The 20,503-nt window shown below is 33.3% G+C and overlaps 1 protein-coding gene across 5 annotated transcripts; it reads right to left on the bottom strand.

Moving 5' to 3' along the window:
- Window positions 1-12,840: 12,840 nt before the first annotated feature.
- LOC7454900 (outer envelope protein 80, chloroplastic) lies at window positions 12,841-19,583 on the bottom strand. 5 transcript variants are annotated; one of them, XM_024598269.2, is made up of 16 exons: window positions 18,810-19,583; window positions 18,522-18,615; window positions 17,935-18,017; window positions 17,712-17,809; window positions 17,540-17,609; window positions 17,125-17,218; window positions 16,528-16,609; window positions 16,377-16,412; window positions 16,080-16,233; window positions 15,845-15,985; window positions 14,989-15,059; window positions 14,783-14,861; window positions 14,513-14,628; window positions 13,960-14,107; window positions 13,715-13,784; window positions 12,841-13,275 (listed from the first exon to the last, which is right to left on the bottom strand). In XM_024598269.2, exons 1-16 carry the CDS (start codon window positions 19,401-19,403, stop codon window positions 13,121-13,123), a joined length of 2,085 nt encoding a protein of 694 aa, XP_024454037.2. In that variant the 5' UTR covers window positions 19,404-19,583; the 3' UTR covers window positions 12,841-13,120. The 5 variants fall into 5 exon arrangements, with proteins under 5 accessions (XP_024454037.2, XP_024454040.1, XP_024454039.1 ...); XM_024598272.2 differs by having other exon boundaries at window positions 17,935-18,025; window positions 18,522-18,611; window positions 18,810-18,959; XM_024598271.2 differs by having other exon boundaries at window positions 18,522-18,611; window positions 18,810-18,959.
- Window positions 19,584-20,503: the final 920 nt, after the last annotated feature.

Raw genomic sequence — 20,503 nt, 5'->3', positions numbered from 1 at the left:
ACAATAGAGAAATATGCTAAAGCAAAGAGAGAGACTGGCTGAGTGATCACTCAGTGTTTGTTTGGGATATCGTCTTTTAATTTGTTTTTTTATAAAAACAAATAATTTTTTTAGTGCTAAAAATAAGTATTTTTTTAAAAAATATTATTTTAATGTATTTTTATATGAAAAATGTTTTTTAAAAAATTATTATTATATTTTTAAACACTCTAAAATATTATAAGATTGGGGGTGAGAAAGTGGAGGAGAAGAGAGTAATAGCACTGGATAATCTTGAGACTTGAAAGAACAAGCTACTTATTGAATAGTGTGTGAAAAGATGGTGAGAACAAATTAATGGCCAAGATGATGAACTAATTAATTGTGTATTTGATGAAACTGTACATAATATTTTTATAAAAAATATTTTTTAACTCAAAATATATTAATATAATATTTTTTTTCTTAATTTTTTATTTTTAATATCAATCTATTAAAATGATAAAAAAACACATACAAAATATACATTAACTTGATATTTTTTCAGGTGAATAACAGAAAACTGAAAGAATTAAACACTAAGACCTTAATTATTAAAATAAAATTTAATCACCAACCGATCAAGATCATTAAAAAAATATTGAAGCAATTGGAGTGTAAAATAGACTAAAGACAAAGTTAGAGATTAGGGTTTGAGGCTTGTCTCTCTTCATCATCCCAATCCTAGCTAGAATTAATTATAAATGAACATTTGCTTGGTAGTACAGCCCCTTCTGTTTTATCTTCTTGCATTCCTAATTTATTTTTTCTCTTTCTTGGGAAACAAACAGTTTCAAACCAGCCCAGCACTTGCTTTGGTGGGCGCGCCAATGTCGGCTTGGCTCAGTACCAGCTGAGAACCTGTCCCAACCAACCTTACTGTTCAGTGTTTAAGCTCTTACATGCACTCCACAACAAGTGGCTCTCCCTCTCTAGTCTCTACATCTCTCTCTCTCTCTCTCTATATATATATATATATATATATATATATATATATGCTAGCTCATCAGCCCCACATGGTTAAACCTCACCTTGCTGTTCAGGTCATTCTGTTGCAAATACTACTGCATCAAGCTCCAAGTCTCCATTGACCTAGCTAAGAGGCTATGAGTATGAATCACATATGTATATATATATGATACAGTATAGTACTAGCCAGTGGAAGAAAATATGTAGCGAGATCCCATTTTTTTTATACCTTTTTGAAGTAGAAATTCATGATATTGCTTGATGGGTGTTTTTCATGTGTTAAAAATATTTTAGAAAAAAGAAAACAATATTATTTATCACGTACTGTTCAAGAAAAATTCAAATGATTTGATCGTCTTTGATTGTGAAAGAACAAGAGATAGGAGCATGGATTTTTGCTATATATATATACACTCCCTAGCTCTACCATCCTTTTCCTTGCAGGCATGTGGAAGTATATCGCAAATATACAGTCTTGTCTTAATTATTAATCGGATCACTAATGTTTCAGTATATTCTCAGTTGAGTCCCCAATCCATACAATGGATTTTGTTCAAATTGCTCCTTTTTTTATATATAAGAAAATGGTTTTTAAACCTTAAAAAAAATCGTTTTGAATTCCTTCTATCGGAATATATAATATATAATATGAATCCCAATCCTCCACTCCTCTAATATATAACCCCTCTTACCATCTATCGGAATAGCGATCCTCTTTGATTCGACCTACAACTATTCGGGGGAAGTAAAAATAAATAAATTCTTTGAGGACTCAATTAAGATTTGGATCCTTTTCTGGGATTTAATTGAGATCGGGATTGTTATAACTGAGGTTCAGAGCTCATTTGGGACCTCGTTTTTCAGGGGAAAAGGTGAGATCCATATTTTGATAATTTGAGCTGCTTGCAGGAAATGTTAGGGCATGGCAACCAGGGAGACAAATTGGAGAATTGGCAATCTTTTATGACATACTGTACCAAAAGAGCATTTTATGTACCACCATATTAGGCTTTAGGACTCAGCTTTATAAAGTCGATCACCTGCAATGGTAGAAAAATGTTGAATGAAGCTTCACAGAAAATAAACCTTCCATGTAGGCCCCAATTTGGACTGTATAACAGTACTATCATATACTCTTACATTTTCTCCTTAAAAGAGCTGCAGCTAGAATGTCTAAGAAGCAGCTATCATTTGATTTTTTTCTTTTCTTTTTCCTTATTTAAACGATCAAGATAATTTGGTTTTTTTCCATTGATTCTTCACACTTGTTTTACAAAGGAAAGAGCTCATGTCAAAGAGACATGTCTTTTATCTTTTCTTTTCTTTTCTTTTTAGAAAAGTCTTCAATATCATTTCGATAAATCAGCTCATCAAAAAAAAAATCATCAAATCACCATTTATTCATCACATTTGGTCAATTCAATTCAAGTGACTAGATTGTAATTAACAAATCATGAGAATTTAAATGAGTTGAGTTACAAAATGTGATATATAGAGATGGATTTAAATGAGTTGATCAGTTACAAAATCCGAGTTGATTTGCTAAATTGACTGTGAAATCCTATCTAGTTTAATTTAAATTTTAACCTGAAATAGATTCAAGATATCAGGGAGTCCTCCCAGTTAATCCACAAGACAGGATTATGTTTGATAAAAATGACTATATATTATCTTCATAGTGTACGTGCGGGTTTGTGTGGAAACATCCCCTAGTCAAATCCCAGCAGCCACAAAATGCCTCTCTTGATGATCTTGAGACCCTAAGAGAATCGGTGACTAGGGACAAAGCTATAGAGGAAAGTTACATCCACATTGACCTTATCGTCTAAGCATATACTAGCTATATACAATGTATATATATTTGGACAAACTCACAAGTTTCTCAAGCTCAAACTTCACTGCAACCATTTTGTTTGAATTCTAGGAAGACAGGAAAAAGTAAAAGAAAAAGTTTGGCTCCACTAGCTTTGGAAAAGTTACACCTATTTTCTGTGAGAAAGATCGAGAATTGATTAGTGTTTATTCCGTACATGTCAAATTTTATAATGACCTAATCGATCGATTGATTGATTAATTGATTAATTATTCAAGTTTAAGTTGAGGTGTTTTTTTCCTGAAATATATATCTGAAAGAATACAAAGTGCTTGAAAGAGTAACATCAAGGTCAAACAAAATCAAAATATTGGAATAATGGAGCACTCTAGGGTTGCTCATGTGGTGGCTAGGTTGGGCTGAGTTGGGGAAGAACTTAATTTTGTTGGTTGTTGTAAATCTAAAATGGATTTAATTAGGGGATGAATGAATTGAATGCTGGATGAAATGAGAGAATTAGGGTTTGGAAATTTCAAATCTTTGTGGACCTATCAAGCTATTACACCCACCAAATTAAATAAAGAAAATAAAAGAGAAGCAACATCTTGGTCCACAAATCCCACCCCTGATCTAATTCACCCAATTACCCTCTCCAGCAACCCATTTACCCCCTGCATCAGCTGAAAACATTTATGCATTGTTATGTGATAAACTACGAAGAGCTTGTCTAAGCATTTTCTTGATCTTCCTGCATCAAAGAATTTTGTCATATCCCACATTAATTACAACATTTCCTTGCTAACATGATTTTATTTTTAGTTACAAGGAAAGGCTCCATTTCAAAACTTATTTTTAAAAATAAGATACTAATACCAGTTAAACTATAATTTATTTATTTATGTATTTGATAAAATTCAAGCTCAAAGATTATAAGTATGTATTTGATATTATAGTAGCTTTTATGATATACTTGACAATATTAATTGGATAGGACAAATAATTATCTTGTCATGTGTTTGATGTGCTTTGGGTTGGATTGAATAATTTGTTTTATTTTGTGTTTGCTAAACATTAATTGGATGAGATTTGACCAATCCATGTTCTAGATCTTTCCAAGTTTAAGAAAAAAAATAAAGGAATGATTGATATGACTTAACCCGGTAAAAAATTCAAGTTAACTTGCAACCTGGTTGACCCGAGATAAAACACGAGTAAAAAATCCATCGACTTTTTTAATATTTTTTGGTTAAAACAAGGTTGTTTTGATTTTTTTTAATTTGGGTCAACTCGGGTTGATTCTTGCAAGTCGTGACTCGGGCCTTACTCCAGGTCGATCTCCAAGTCGGGTTTTAAAACTATGAATAATCAGTTTTATTATTATGCTGCTTTGGGTCAACCCACATTGACTATCCCGACCCAGAGCCTTGACCCTGCCTTAAGTTAACCTATAAGTTGAGTTTTAAAATTATGATAATAATCATTTTTATTCTTACGTTGACTCGGGTCAATAGTCAACCCAGTCCATGAGTCGAGTTTGGACCTGGGTCAATCCCTGGATAGGGTTTTAAAATTATAATAATAACTATTTTTATCATTATGTTAACTCGGGTCAATGGCCAACTCGGCCTATTATGATCCGAGCCTAGCCTTAGATCAACTCTAGAGTCGAGTTTTAAAATTATGATAATATTATTTTTTTTATCTTTACATTGACCCGGGTCAATGGTCAACTCGACACGTGACCCGAGTCTTGCCCCGGGTTGGCCCTTAGTCGAGTTTTAAAACAATGATAACAATTATTTGTATCTTTATATTCACTCGGATCAACCAGATTAACCCTTGTGCAGTGAATTGAACAAGTTTGTCCTACTTCTTTTATTGAGACACAAATTTCTCTATTAGAAAATTATTGGACAAGGCAAAAAATAATTTTTGTATTGGCCAAAGATATAGCAAATAACTTCACAAAAGAATTATCATGTCCAATCCATCATTGTCACTACACCAAACACTACCTTATAATTACAGCTTGAAAAAGTAGATTTAAGAGAAATTACAATTTTTTTTCTTAACTAAGATTTTAAAAGAAAATTTTAAGTGGAATCTATATAAAATTATGATGTATATTTATTAACTAAACACTTTAAAATCTATGATTATAGCAAAATATAGACCACACCATATTGTACCACAAAAACTACAGGAGCATAAGCAAGAAGAATCAACATCCTAATCACTTCATCAAGCAATTAATTTGTTAGATGATATCATATTTAAAATTTATATTAATTATCGATATTGATAATTAATTAATTTAGGTTATCATCTTAGATAGATCAATGCAACACTATATTTAAAAAAAAATTGAAAGTTAATCATGTTCATATACAATTTAATCATGGGGATGGGAGCAAGACAGGTATGGAAATTACCAAAATCTTGCATAGTTTGGATGAATGCATGGAGAATATTAGTAGGAGACATTAAGTGCACCAATTGTTGTAACATGTACATGTGGGTAAAATTGTGTGCCCTAAAGCTTAAACTAAACTATAATAACTTTTATAGCTGAATATTATAAGTGTAATCTCTTATCTTAATGCTAAGAATATTATTAGAATATTGGAGATGTAACAAAGTAATTAATTACCAGAGAGTCCCTCCTCTCTGACCAGATTTTGGGCACCAATCCCTCGATGTTTTCCAAGACAACACGAGGGGATATTGTACGAGTTCCTTGAACATTCCTGTCTATGTCTTGTTATGGCATTTTCAAGCATCTGCCTCTGTCTCCACAACGCTACCAAAACTTTGTCTACGTATAATGTCAATTACTTTTTCTTGGGTTGTCATAATTTCAAGACATTGAATATATAATATATGACGGTGCTTTGCATGGATTTCTCCATTCCAAGAAATAAAAGCTCTAGTTCATTTGCATTAGGAGATTGTATGACGAGTGTGTTATTAAATCGAGTCTGAGTTAATAGATTAATTCAGTGATTTATTGATATAAAATCTAGTATAGATAGAGTTCTAAATAATATTTATTTGAATTTTTTATATAAATAATATGTTTAAGGTGTGTCCTGAAACTTAGCTTAGACCAAGTTTAATAACTTTGATGACAAGAGAAAGAAAATAAGGGTAAATAGAAAGCTATATCAGTCCCTATATATTCCTAAATGTTTCATTTTGGTGCTTTTATAGTTTAAATTTTTCCAATTTCAACCTCAACAGTTTTTAAAAAGTTCCATTACAACCATTTCCATTAAACGACCAATATCGGCAATGACGAGATCATTTCTGGCATTCTTTCATTGGATTCTTTTTAGACTATGAAAGTTTTGTGGGAAATGGGAAAGATGAGTATTGCTTTAGTCCCTGACAGCTATTTAACAATTAGGGACTAGCTAGTGAAATTTATGAAATATTATAATATTATGAAATATTATAAGAAATTTATAATAATCTACAAGTATCAATAGATTGGAAGTGATCTTTCAAGATGCATGTTGGCTTGAAAATATATCGATTTGATGATTTTTTTTTGTTATTTTTTATGCTTTTAATTAATACATAATTAAGAAAAGACAATAACCATGCATGCATGCATACTATCAAAATAATGTTATCAAAATCAGATCCAACCGGTCTCTTTAGTCGGAAAACTGATCTCTTTAGTCGGAAAATTGAGAACATCAAAATCGAAAGACATTTGGAAAGCAAAGATCATAATAGCTTACTCTTCGGCGAAGATCAGTAATGTGTTTTCAGGAGCAATCATTGATTAATAGCTTACTATTCAGCCATAGCCATGACGTGAGCTTTTAATAGTTCCTACTTCTTCTCTGTACAACCCAATGGATCCCTGCCATCTCTTCCACTCTTTATCTTTATTAATGGGCTGGCTTCCTTTGTCTCCATGCATCTTCTTCAATGGCAACAAGTTAACTGGAAAAGGACTCTGTTACCTTCACATGGAGGACATACCCTTTAGATGTACATCCATATTCTCTTTATTTAAACACATGCAATCGGCACAACTAATCCGGTGTGGACAATGATTATGGTATGCAATAGTTTATAAAATTATTGAAAATTATTTATAAAACACCAATAATTTAGTGCTTCTTAAGGGTTAGCCCAGCGACTCAATCCGATGACCTACTGATTAATTTGGGATATAATCTAAGTAGATTATGTATTAAAAAAACAGTAAATTCATCTAGATTAACTCATATAATCATGGTTTTGAACCGGTACAAATTTAATAATTTTGAGTTAAAAACACTTTTACAAATTCGGACGTTTAAACCAGTAGAACAATTCTTTTTATTTTTATTATTATTTTTCTGTCAAATTGAAATGACAATTTAACTGAGCTATCTGGCTAGGCTTAGATCGCAAGAATGGCTACTTGGAACTACTTGGAACGTATGGTAAAGGGCCACATCACAAGTACTCAAATCATAAATTAGACAAGTACGATTTTTAACCTAAGCCTTTCTTTCTTGCTGGTGCATGTCATCTTCTTGGGTATGGTTTGTACAGTTTCGTGTGAAAAATCAAAACTACCCTATTCATTGGTTTTCTTCCTATTTTACAGAAAACCTTTTTCCTGTTTCATTTTATTTTTACATGTATTAAAGGAAGTGTTGATTTATAGGGTGTGTATTATTATAGCAATTATGTTTTACCATACATAGTGTGTACGTAGGTTGTATCTTGTCTTTACATTAATTATATATATATATATATATATATATATATATATAGAGAGAGAGAGAGAGAGAGAGAGAGAGAGTATGATGCCTAACTAATAGATCAAGTCTCCTATTATTCTCAACTTGGCATGAGAGCTCTACATACATTAAAACTCTTTCTTCTCTTCCTATGGGTTCAATCAACACGGACCTCTTTACTGCTACTACAAATCCGATTATTAATCCGACTACTATCCGTTCTCAATCCATGGCTTTTGTGCTGGTGTTATCTTCCCTCTCATCTTCTGCACTGACCGGTGATTCTTCATTTCCTTCGACTGTCATTGTTAGTGCCATTGATCATTGTCTTGTAATTGTTGTGCCTCTCTCCAACACTTAGCAAGTCATCTCTTTAAAATTCACAAACACCTATTATCTTTATTGGAGAATACAGATAAAAGGCAAACATTAATGCCTAATTCCGAGGATAAAATGAGAGATCAACAACTAAGTCTAACCCAACTAGAGAATCATATATGGAGGCTGACGGGGCAGCAACAGAACTAGGTGGTGCAGCAGTGTCAAAACCTGAAAATTGTCCTTGAATAGGTAGAACTTGTACTTGGAGAATGGACTAGATAAAGAGGCAAGTGGGGACATATATGCAGGACTGGTAGGAGAGGTGAGGTGCAGGTGATGTAGGCAGCACGAGTATGGGTCGAGTTGCAGGCATAAGAGATGTAAATGAAGAAGAAGTAAGTTGGACAGGCTGGCAATGACACTATGATGGGGAGAGGGTGGGGAAAACGTAGTCATCTGTTCAGACTTATCAAAAGGATATGCATGTTCATGAAATCGAACATGACAAAAGATGTAAATACATTGAGATGACATGTTTAGCTAATGGTAATCTAAATGAGAGGAGCTATAGCCTAAAAAGACAAATAGAGAGGACCAAAAATCTAATTTATGAGCATTATATGGAAGAAAAAACAAAAAGCATAGACACCCAAACATACTTAAAAAGCCATAATTAAAGGTACAATTAAAAAGACACTTAAAGAGGGATTTATTTTGTAACAGAAAAGTAGACATACGATTGTGAGATACATAAAAGTCTAAAGCACATAATTCAAAAAATGCAAGGGTGTGTTACACTGACCTCGAAGAGTGAGACCAATTTCGATAATATGTCAATAACGACGTTTAACAAATTCATTTTATTCATATGTATAGGAACAGATTAAGCGATGGTGAATACCGATAGTCTAAAAGAAAGTGTTTAATCTATGGTACTGACAACCCCAATCGGTCTGGACAGCTTTTATTTTACATGAACATTGGCATTCAACAAGAACTTGAAAACGATGAAAACTAGAAAATACATCAAATTTCACAATAAGAGGATAAAACCATATATAATTAGTATGAGCATCCAAAAAAATGACAAAATAGCAAAAGCATCAAAGGAAAATATAAGAGTAGGGCCCCAAACATCACTAAGAAATAAATCAAGAGGAGCAAAAGTGTTGTGACTCGTAGGTCCTAATGACAGACGCGACAATTTTTCTAATGGACATGTTTGACATTGAAAATTGGAAGGTCTAGAATTATAAGCAGGTTTGTTATTTGACACTAATAAATTTAAAATACAAGAAGTAGGATGACCCAATCAACGATGTCAGATGTTAGTAGAGGCACAAACGCAAGCAGACCAATAAACTTGAGGAATTGACGTGGCTGAAGACTCAAAAATAACATAAAAGCCATCTTTATTATGACCAGATTGAAGCATTGTCTTAGTGATAAGATCCTTAACATAAAAAACAAAAGAGTAAAATTTAAAAAACACATGATTGTCAAGATAAATTTTTTGAACAAATAATAACAGTTTGGTAATATGAGGCATATGAAGAACATTAGATAAAGTAAAAGTTCAGTTGGATGTACATAACTTTGTATGACCAGTATGGGATATGAAGAGATCCTTACCATTGCCAACATGTAAATGATCATTATCAAGATATAGTTTTGAACTCATTAAATTCATAATATTAGAAGTGATGTGTTGATTCGCACGGGTGTCTGTATAAAACTAATTATAGAGAAAATGCATAAAAATATAGAAAGTTCCCCTATTAAAAATCTCTTAACGTTCAATAACCCTATCTAAGGTGAAATTAACCTCCAATTTGAATAACGTTGAGGTTAAATTTAATTAATTCCTCTTAATAATTCTCCCTTTCCCCTTTTTGCACCAAACAACCTTAATAGTTACTCTTATAATATAATATTTATTCCCTTAGCCATTCATGTTTTTTTCTCTTTATATGAATATCCTCTTTTGATACATATATGATGTTATTAAAAAAAATGCCCCTACAATCAACTACCAAAATTAAATCAATTGTCCTTAATTACTGAATAAATAAAACAATTAATATTGTACATGCCCCACTTAACTACTCTTGCTTTCCTCTTCAATTATTATTCCTTGGTGCAATAGCATTCATTTCTTCATGAAGCACTATTTCAGTGCTGCCTACATTAAATACACACCGTTTTTTCTGCTTTAACTAGTTGAGGTGCTATGGATAATATATTTTTTTTATATAGGAAATGGTACGACGAGAATTAAATATTAATTGAAGTGGGAGACGGACGTGGTAGGGAGCCAAATTTTGTAATTTTAAATGGAATTATAAGTAAAAAAATAAAAAATAAAAGACAATTTCTATGCTTTATATGTTTTCTTCGTGGGGAATGTGAGAGACAACGACAAATCAAGTTGATTTCAGTCTATGGCACCGTCCTCCTCATCCTTATTTTTATTGACTATGCATGTGTAAAGGAGGGTTGTGTGGTGGAAAAATTTATTAGGCAAAATTTCATAGCAACCAGATGGGTAATGCCTTTCATCCTCTAATATTCCTCCTTAATTAGTAAATATAAATAACGGTAGGATGTATTTTCAGATTAATTTATAAATTTATCGAAACTAATATTTTTTATCTGAATGATGATCAACAACGTATTCATATATTGGTTTGGTATACTTGTATAAATTTAATTAAAAAAATTATTATATCATTTAATTTATACTTTCGGTACCTTAAAACAAATAAATAACGGTAAGATGTGTTCTTATATCAATTATTATATATATATTTTTTTTTTATCTAAATGATCTTAGTAATGTGTTTATATATTGGTTTGATGTATTCATAGTAATCTATTTTTTTTTATAAAAAAAACTTGGGCAAAGAAATTGAATTTTCTGCGCTTGAAAACAAGGTCCAAAATCATGGTGCCTTAAGCCTAAGAGCCTATTTATTTTAATGTTTTAAAAATATTTTTGAAAAAAATTAAATTTTTTTATTTTTTTATTTTAAATTATTTTTTGGTATTTTTAGATAGTTTTAATATACGGATATCAAAAATAAATTTAAAAAAATAAAAAAATAAAAAAATTATTTTAATATATTTTTAAATAAAAAATATTTAAAAAAATCATAATACAAAACAATCTTTAAATAATGAAGGGTCAAATATCTCTTCCACGGGGGGGCTTTTTACCCAAGGAGGTCTTGATTGCTTGAGGAGAGAAGCCTCCTGGAGAGTCAAAGGCCGCCAATAGAAAGATGACTCTGACAGAGCTAGAAGAGAGTGAAGTTTCCCCCTTCTATTTGAGACCTGACGGGTTTAAGAAGACGACAATGGCAGGGTCTCGAGCCTCAAGACTGCACAGTGATTGACCCTCAGATGGCTTACCGTTTGAGAAAATTGTGAGCACTAACACTACAAACTTATTTTTGGATTGTAGACATTGAAACTCGAACCTTACTATTCAATAGTTATCAGATACGCAATCACGAAAAAATTTATACTGCCTTGGTCTCATATTAAATGTTTTTTTTTTTTTTTAGTTTTAGTAATTTCAATTTACATTCTAAACCTCCAACTATAATTTTCACCCATTTTCTTAATAACTCTTTAACAAGCATTTAACGATATAAATATTGTACTTAATTATAAAATTGACGGGGTTGATTTTTAAAAGAAATCAATATGGAGTCGACCTGTTTTGATATAGTCGATCCGACAAATCAATCTCATGACATAATTAAAATCCAATTTAATTTTTTAAAAAATTAAAATAATGTTATTTTTATTGACCTCAGTTAACCCGCCTAAGTCTTGGAATTTGTTTGTTTTGTGTAAAATATTCTTCAATGTTTGACTTGAGAAATATTTTTTTATAAATGTTTTTTTATGATAGTGGTGACATGACGGTAATGAAGAAAGTAGTTGTTGTGGTGGTGGTGGTAACATGTCAATGATGATGGAGGAAATGATGTTGACGTGGTTATGATGATGATGATATGGTGGTAGCGGTGGTGGTAAGATGATTGTAGTGATAGTGGTGTTAGAAGAGAAGAAGAGTGGTAACATAGTGATGAAGGTGAAAAGAGGTGGTTGTGAGGAATTTATGATAGTGATGAGATAATAATTGTGGTGATAGTAGTGGTGAAATTAAATGATAATTGAAATAATTAAATGATATTATAAATAAATTATTATTTATGAAATTTCATGAGTTAAAAATATTTTTTAACAAATAAACTAAGTTTGAAGGTTAATTGTAAAATATTGTATATCAAATAATTTTCCTGTAAAATATTGTACAAGAAACAAACACAAAAATCATTTTTCAAAAAAGTATTTTTTGAGAAACAAACATAAAAAAATTTAAAAAATATTTTATTATTAATTATTTTACATGAAACAAACAAAATTTTAGATTAAGTTCTAAATCAGGCAGGGGTATAATAATTTTAATGTGCCCCAGGTTAGCCTGATCAAGCCTCATGAGTCAGGTCAGCACTCAGCAGGTATAATAACTTTGATAAATATAGTTAGGAATGAAGGTAAATAATGTTTTTAAAACAAAAATCATTAATGAATTTTGTTATTCCTAAAAATTTGTGCAAGGATAATTAGAGGAGATCTATCATGGAAAGTTTACCTGGCACATCACGTTCATATATTAATTAAGTCTTAATCCTAAATTTATTGTTCAGGAAAATATGATAAGAAATTTTATATTATTTAAAGAATAACTACCAAGAGACAGACACAAGAAGGAGAATATATATATATATATGGAGGTTTTTTTTTGTCTATCTTTTTTTTTTTCATTTCAAGGAATTGCTTAGCTTTCTTCAACCACAGAAAAAGTTTCCCTTGCGCTTTGGTGACTGTTATCTATCCATTGAAAGGGGGAAACAGAACCACAAGCTTAGACCATAGACTTCAAGCAAAAGAAGATGAACATTGAAAGGAAAACACAAGGAGCTCGTCTATTCAATGTAAACCATGTTCCATTGTTGATGTGAAGGTGACCTACCATAAAGAATGCACAGATCAAAAATCAATCCTGACTGTTTGCTAAATCAAGATTGATGGGGTGATTAAAAAGGTCAGCGCACCCCACAGGGCCTCGAGGCCATTGATGATAGAATTAGAGATGCATAGAAATAGAAACAGAAATAATGAGCCTCTACAACAAAGCAAAAGAGTTGATTCAAAAAAAGTGCTAGGAAGCAAGCTGCCCTTAATTTCGGTGACCTACTCCAAAATGGAATCTCTTTGTGTGCCTGTCATTAAATGCATATTCAAGCCGAAGAGGGCCTAATGGTGAGTCCACACGGATGCCGAAGCCATACCCATATCCACTTCCAGGCTTCAGCCTTGCCCCAGCAGGATCACCTGCAAAGAATGACCAAAAACAGAGGTATAGGTGAAATGTGCATCATTTTAGTAAAACTCATCCCCCCAGCAATGATAAAAAAGGATACATCCTTGCACACGCAGCATATTTGAAGAACGAAAACTAATCAGTTCAGCAATCAAGCTTGATATAAATTAGCCGGCAAGTTACTCTATTAAAATAGATCATGTTGAGGTTAGAGTCACGCCCTACATAACAAGCAGTCATTAGCCTGCCCCGTATTGGACGGGGTTGCCAATCCCATCCCAGTCCAGTAGTGATAGTTGCATCAAGGGCCACCAGCTTTTAATGCAAGGAGAGAACAAATGACTCGTGCCTATTTTTCAATCCTTTTTTGCACAAATAACATATCTATACAGACAGAACCAACATCCCAAGTAGTGAATCAAGAAATCACACACACACAAAAAAACATACCAGGCACTGAGGGTCCAGATCCAAGGTCTGTTCCATAGTCAGCAAAAAAAACTCCTTCCACTGGTCCCAACTGCCAAGAAAAGAACAGAGAAATAACTAAAGCTTTCCCTTGACGTTTGGATTATGATGACATTAGTGTCAAACATGCACAGCATTCATAAAAGTAAAAAAACAAGGCCAGTACCATAATGCCAGTGGTACAACATTCATAAAGACCAAAACAAAAGTTGCCAGCAGTGACCTACCACAGGGAAAGAAATTTCACCCGAGCCAACTGCATAAGATCGACCAGAGCCCACGGCCCCTTCTTCATATCCTCTCACACTGTTTGTTCCACCAATGGCAAATGCTTCATGAGGAGAGAAATTACCCATCACATGACCACCAGACAAACTGGAAATGAGAAGCAAGGATACTTAACCAGCAGTACCAGATTATTGCTTGAACTTTGATATAAATAAGAGTACAAGCAGGAGCCAATAAAAAAGACGTATCCTATTGGCTATGATACAGAAGCATAGTGGACTTTAGCATTCTGAATAGTACACTGTAATTTACTATAGAGCTTTAAATAATTTTGTAACTCTCCCCGACATATAAACACATTTTTTTTTCCAGACAGTAAATAATTTGGTAATTTTCAATAGTCAAGAACTTCATTCAAAGCTGCTTAACGCTTTGCAACAACTGTTTATCATCTGAAACTTTCCTCATATATACCGCAGAAAGGCTATTTAAGCCACTTTACAGATTTGCTCACAGGTAAAAAGTACAAAAAGAAAGAAATAAATATCAAACCTCAGAAGACAAAGAGCAGGACCAATTTCCACACCCTTTCTAGCACGAGTATTAACTCTGTTGAAAAACAGCCACTCGGGCCAAAGAGGTAGTCCTTGTTCCATGTTAAACACAAACTGCAAAGACAAAGAAAAGAAAATGCCAATCCATAAAACAGTAAAAACCAAAACTGCAGACCTTTTCGTTCGTTTTTTTCTTTTCATTTTTTAACAAGCATATTACAATAAAATGCCAGGATAAGAAATTCCTGCTTAGTTATAAATTACTAACCATTGAAGAGCCATGGTCACCAGAACCTGTATATACACTTTCAAATTTAGCAAGCAACATATCATCATGATTCTTGCCACTGCATGACACAAATGTAAACAGAAAAAGTAAATCACAAGGCAAGTATATTCGCAATTGACAACCAATAAAACATTGGGAGTTCAAAATCAAAAGGCTTGATGGCATTTTCCACCAGAGATGTGTACCTTGCAGTGAGGGGGCTGTTGTAATGGTCTTTGATCTTAGGGTCTCCTTTTTCATTACGAGCACCAGCATGCTGAGATATTAGAAATCAATAAACAAAAATAGGTAATATAGCTTATGCCATATTGTTATCTAACCAAGAGAATAAAACTTTCAAAATTACTACAAGCAACCAAAATAACATAAAGGCATTCTATATGTTTCCCATGCAAGCCTGGTGAACATAGAAATATCTGAATTCCTTAATTATTTTGAAGCACTGATTAAAGCCATTATATAATGGGCTTTCAATATAGTTATTCCCTCTACTAGTAGAAACTGTTTTATGGGGTCACTCTACCAACATAATGTCATATTTTATCCCTGTATAACAAAGTTTTCATTTAATAAAAACCCTCCACCTATTAACACTTCTGGCACTTAATGGTTAACCAGTGAAAATCACAACACGTGGACCAAATACCTTTTTTCCAACTAATTTTCCACATGTCAAGATCTCATTAGTCAACCCCTAAGTCCTAACTGTGTTAACAGACAAGGGGTTGTGATTAAATAAAAATTGTGTTGTACAAGGACACAATGTCACATTATGTTGGTAAACAGACCAAATAAAACACTTTCTACTAGTAGAGGGAATTTGAGATGTTAACCTGGAAAAGCCCATTATAAAATGGAAAACACATTCAGAGATTCATGGACATGGACATGGAAAATATAAAATAATGAGAACAAGGTTGGTAATCTATGAATTTATGAAGACAATTATTCATAATGTCATTATTATCAAGGGAAAGCTAGAAAGCCAGATACAGCTGTTCATTTACGCATTAATGCTGCCAGTTTTCAATAATTAAGTACCTGAAAAATAAGTCCGACTGTTCCACTCCACTTTGGTCTGAGTGGTCTACTAAATTCTATACCAGCTGCAACTCTGCCAATCGTCAGGCTATTATTTACAGGTTGATTACCATGAACAAGATTCCCAGGGGTTCTTGAATTCTAGTGCAGGCAAAATCAGTTCACAAAGCAATGAGCACTTTTACATTATCACCAAAAAATTATTGCAAGTAGAGGCAACATGATAAAAGATTACCTGAACCATAATTGTTCTAGAAGTCCGTTTGTCGTCCCCTTCAATCCAGGGGTCTGTGTAGTTTATTCGAAAGATTGAGTCAATTTGGCCCCTCTCAAGGGAAATATTAAGTTTCTGGTTTCGTCCAAAAACATTCCTATGAGAATATGCAAAGCTGCAACAGATACAAAGGCAAATGTGGGGTAAAACAACATTCCTCACAAGTTTCCACGTAGTAACAAAGCCACTAATTAAAGATTATCAAGCATTTTTTAGAGGAAAACTAAACCGAGCACGTCATGTTTTTGGTAAAATTACCTTCCAATAAGTCCTGGTAGAGAGCCACTTGTAGTCCTAGAAATTGCAATGTAATCAGTATATGATGTTTCCAGTCCACCAAAGATAAGTCGATATAAATGCAAATGAGGAAAGGCATGGGATCAAAGCCCTCTATGTTCATATCACTCACCCACTTGATATCCCACCACCAGCAGAAAATCCTCCATTTGGACGTTCAACAACATTCATTATCAAATCAACTTTGCCAGTATCTAAACAAAGAGAGGGGAAAAAACAGTTTCAAGTTCAATGTTTGGGATAGAACAGCTGTATTATGTATGCACATAGGCACCTCCATTCAATTATGCTAACATAAATGATTATTCAGAAAATATGTATAACACAGAAGAGACACTCAATGACTAGCAAAAAGTATAGACCATGTCAAAAGGTATCATTGATAGAACATTGAATCTTCGGTGTTATGCTTGATACACCAATTGATATCAAATCACACAAAAACCAAATTTATTTGAGAATACTCTCAAGTGGATTGTACCCATGGTTCTCTAAACATGGGTCCAACGTTACTGCAACGATGCATGGACACACACAAATAAGCGTGTGATGAGTGCCTGCAAACAGACATATATGTGCATGTGTGAAAGTGAGTACATATATGTTCAAAGATGTATATTTCAGTTAGCATTTTTCGGAATATAATATTTCAAAATATGCATCTCATCGTGACACTAGTTACAATGTATAACATCCTCTCTTTTTTTACCTTCAGCAGGTTGGGGAATAAAGCTAACATCTTCCATGATTCCCATAGTTAACACAGTATCCACATCTCTTTTCCCTTGAAGCATGCTGTAGACCTATATGGGAGCCATTTCAAATAGAAAAACATGTCAGTGAATATAATTAAGCTAAATTTAATTTCCATAAATGACAATTTGAGTAAAAATCCTTTTAAAAAAAACTAAGGAATTGATGTTAAATAGAGTTAAGGAGGCGTTAACTTTTATTTAATAACCACAGGAAAAACATAAATGAATGCTACAAATTACAAAAACTAAGACTTTGAATGCAGAAAAATGCTGAAGCCCCCCAGTTTGCCAGAAATGATCATTATATACATGATGTAATGAGGAAATATCGTTTGAAAGGACAAAAGAAAAAAGCTATGCCAGAATTACCTGTCCCTTTTTGGTTGTAAGTTGCCTAAGTATCGTCTCGGGCTTTGTCTTCCCCTTGGTTGGTTCACCACTGGAGCATTAAAGCACATATTAGTAATGAGTCTTTGTCTCCGCATCTGGGTGCTTGTGACTGTGAATGAGATTCTGTAACAAATTGAAGGAAACCTCTTACGTTTTTCGGTCAAGAAAGCGTATGGAAATGTCATTCACCTCCGCTTCTGCAATTTGTAACCTTATAATACCCCCAGAGAGTATCTCAGCATTTGAGACCTATAAAAATGAAAAGAAAACTGATGCTAATGTAAAAGTTGTGGTCATAAATCATGGAGAACCTGATATTTTAATCCCAGGTTATCATGATGATGATATAATATCATGAAAGATGAAACACAAACCATGCCAAAAAGACCACGCTCCATGTACCAGCTATTGATGGAACTTATCACTTCATCCAATTGCTTAATATTAACCACTTTTCCTGCACAGCTTGACACCAAAAATAAAATCAATGAAAGTCTCCTATTCAAACATTTTAAGTTAGCATGACAACACCCGTCACCACGTGCCTGGATAGATACCTAAAAATCACCACAAAATAGAATCATACCATAACTACAAAAGACATGCCTATATTGTAGCATTCCCTTAGTTTGAAACATTAAACATTAGAGGAAAGAACACAGAAAACTGGAAGGGCAAAACAATCTACAAAATAATGATTATGAGAAGGGCAAGAAGGGAGAGATAAAAAATGGGCATTAGACTTGGTCTACCGCATCACTCATAGATTAAGCTAATAAACACAAAACATGTTGACAAACTCATGTGAAATGCATACATTATTCAGTGGGGACTACCATATTTTATCTAAGTATCTTGTGTTCACTGATAAGGGATGATGTGGTCTATGTAATAATTTCTCCAGCTCTACATACAACATGTATCATTAACCTCTATAAATGTAATACGAAATACAACCTACCATATCCGCCACGAAAAGCATCCTGTAAAAACTTTGTCGGAAGAACACTAGCCCCTTCGCATACTAGCCCATGAAACTCCTGGTTTGGCTCTACCTTATGCCACAACAAAGCAACATTAGCCATTAATCCAACCCATACCATTGCATTGCCATCTCCTCTTGTTTACAAACAACCTCACACAATGCACGAATGCAAGCCACAATGCTCAAAGACATTAACTTTCTATAAGCCCAACATCCCAATTATAACTGAGACTGAAAATCCGTAATTTGGTGGGTCCCACCTACCTGAAAAACCAGTCGAATGCCATCACGTGTGTCAACAGCAACAGGCATACAGGAGCAAAAGTACCCACTACTAATAACCCTATGCACATCCTCCTGAACTTCACGAACCGTAAGAGCTGAGTTAGCACGGCAAGCTTTTAACGCAGCTAGAGCTTCAGCTTCCAAATCCTTCCTCTCCAGTTCCTCCCCGTCTTTATTCCTCACCAACACTTCACTTATCAACACCCTCTCCTCATCATACCGACTCGGCCCATGAACCCCACTCGCCCCACCACTCTTCTGCTGGGCCACCACCGAGTCACTCTGAGTCGAATCACGGAGTTGAGACTGACTCAGAGACAATGACGCGGAGCAGAGGATCGGCAGGGATTTAGGGTCCGGCCCGGGGGAGGAGGGCCGAGTTAGGGAGAGCGAGGCAGAGCAGAGGAGGGGTGAGTTGGGGAACCTGGTGCGGGTTAGGAGCGAGTCGAGGAAGGTGAGTTTGGTTTGGACAAATTGAGAGAAGAAAGGGAGAGAGGGTTTAGTTTGGTGGTGAAGGAAAGGTGCGATTTTGAGAGCAGAAGAAGTGAAGGAAACGTCGTCGTTTTTTATCATTGTGGAGAGAAATTTTGCGTAAGGATGTGAATTGGTGAAGAAAAACGAAAAGACAACCCTAATTGGAGAACATTAATTTGGGGAATTTTTTTTTTCTGAAGAAGAGATGAAGATGAACCCTAGAGAGGGGTGTCAGTCACTTACAGCAGCAGGAAGCACCTGATGCTTTATTTTCGCAAAATGAATAATAATATATATATTAACAGAAACAATAAAGTGCGTAGGCTAAAAACTGTGCACAATACTGTACACACAGACACAAAAAACGACTGGTAAATTACGAGTTTGTTCTTTGAAAAATTGGGGTGCCTATAAGGGTGATTTAGTCTTTTACAAATGCATTAAAGGATTGTCGGACAATTTGTCCTGTATTTTTTTTTTTGTCTTTTCAACTTTTTTTAACAATCAAATTACTGATTTACCCCACATAAAAAAGAATTAAAGTGCTGGCCAAGTGTATTTCTGCCCTTTTGTTTTTTACAAAATAGAAAAATAACTTTTGAATTGAAAAAAAAAATAAAGGAATTATTCGGGGTGATCTCATCTTTCACATGAAAACGTTATCTTGCCCTTCTCCTCGTAGCACTGCGCGCGACAACTGTTATATGTCATCAGAGACCTTTTTTTTTCTCTTTTTTTCTTTTTTATATCCTAAAATTACACTGTATTTTAATTCCTATCTTTTTTTATTATTATTTTTTCTTAATTTTTTTATAAAAATATTATTTATTTTTAATTCAATCATTCAATTACAATTTATCATATATACATTAGCCTTTATATTTTTAGTGTTTTAATTCAAATCCTTACTCTTTTGATTTTTTATTTTTTTTCTCTGCTTGTGTATAAAAAATTTAATTATTTTTAATTTAGTCATTTAATAATAATTTTTCATGTATTATTTTTTTAAATTTGGTTCTTATTCTTTTATTTCTAATTTTTTTCCTTGGTTTTTTTTGTTAAAGTTTTATTAGTTTTTAATTTCATCATTTAATCAAATTTTATGGTGTGTTATTTTTTCTAATTTGACCCTCATTTTTTTGTATTGTGTTTTTCTATTTGTTAAAGTAATTTTTCTTTTCAATTTAACTCACCAATTT

This window comes from Populus trichocarpa, chromosome 3 (assembly GCF_000002775.5).
Source record: "Populus trichocarpa isolate Nisqually-1 chromosome 3, P.trichocarpa_v4.1, whole genome shotgun sequence".
Lineage (NCBI taxonomy): Eukaryota > Viridiplantae > Streptophyta > Magnoliopsida > Malpighiales > Salicaceae > Populus > Populus trichocarpa.
This window is presented reverse-complemented; position numbering and strand designations above follow the sequence as displayed.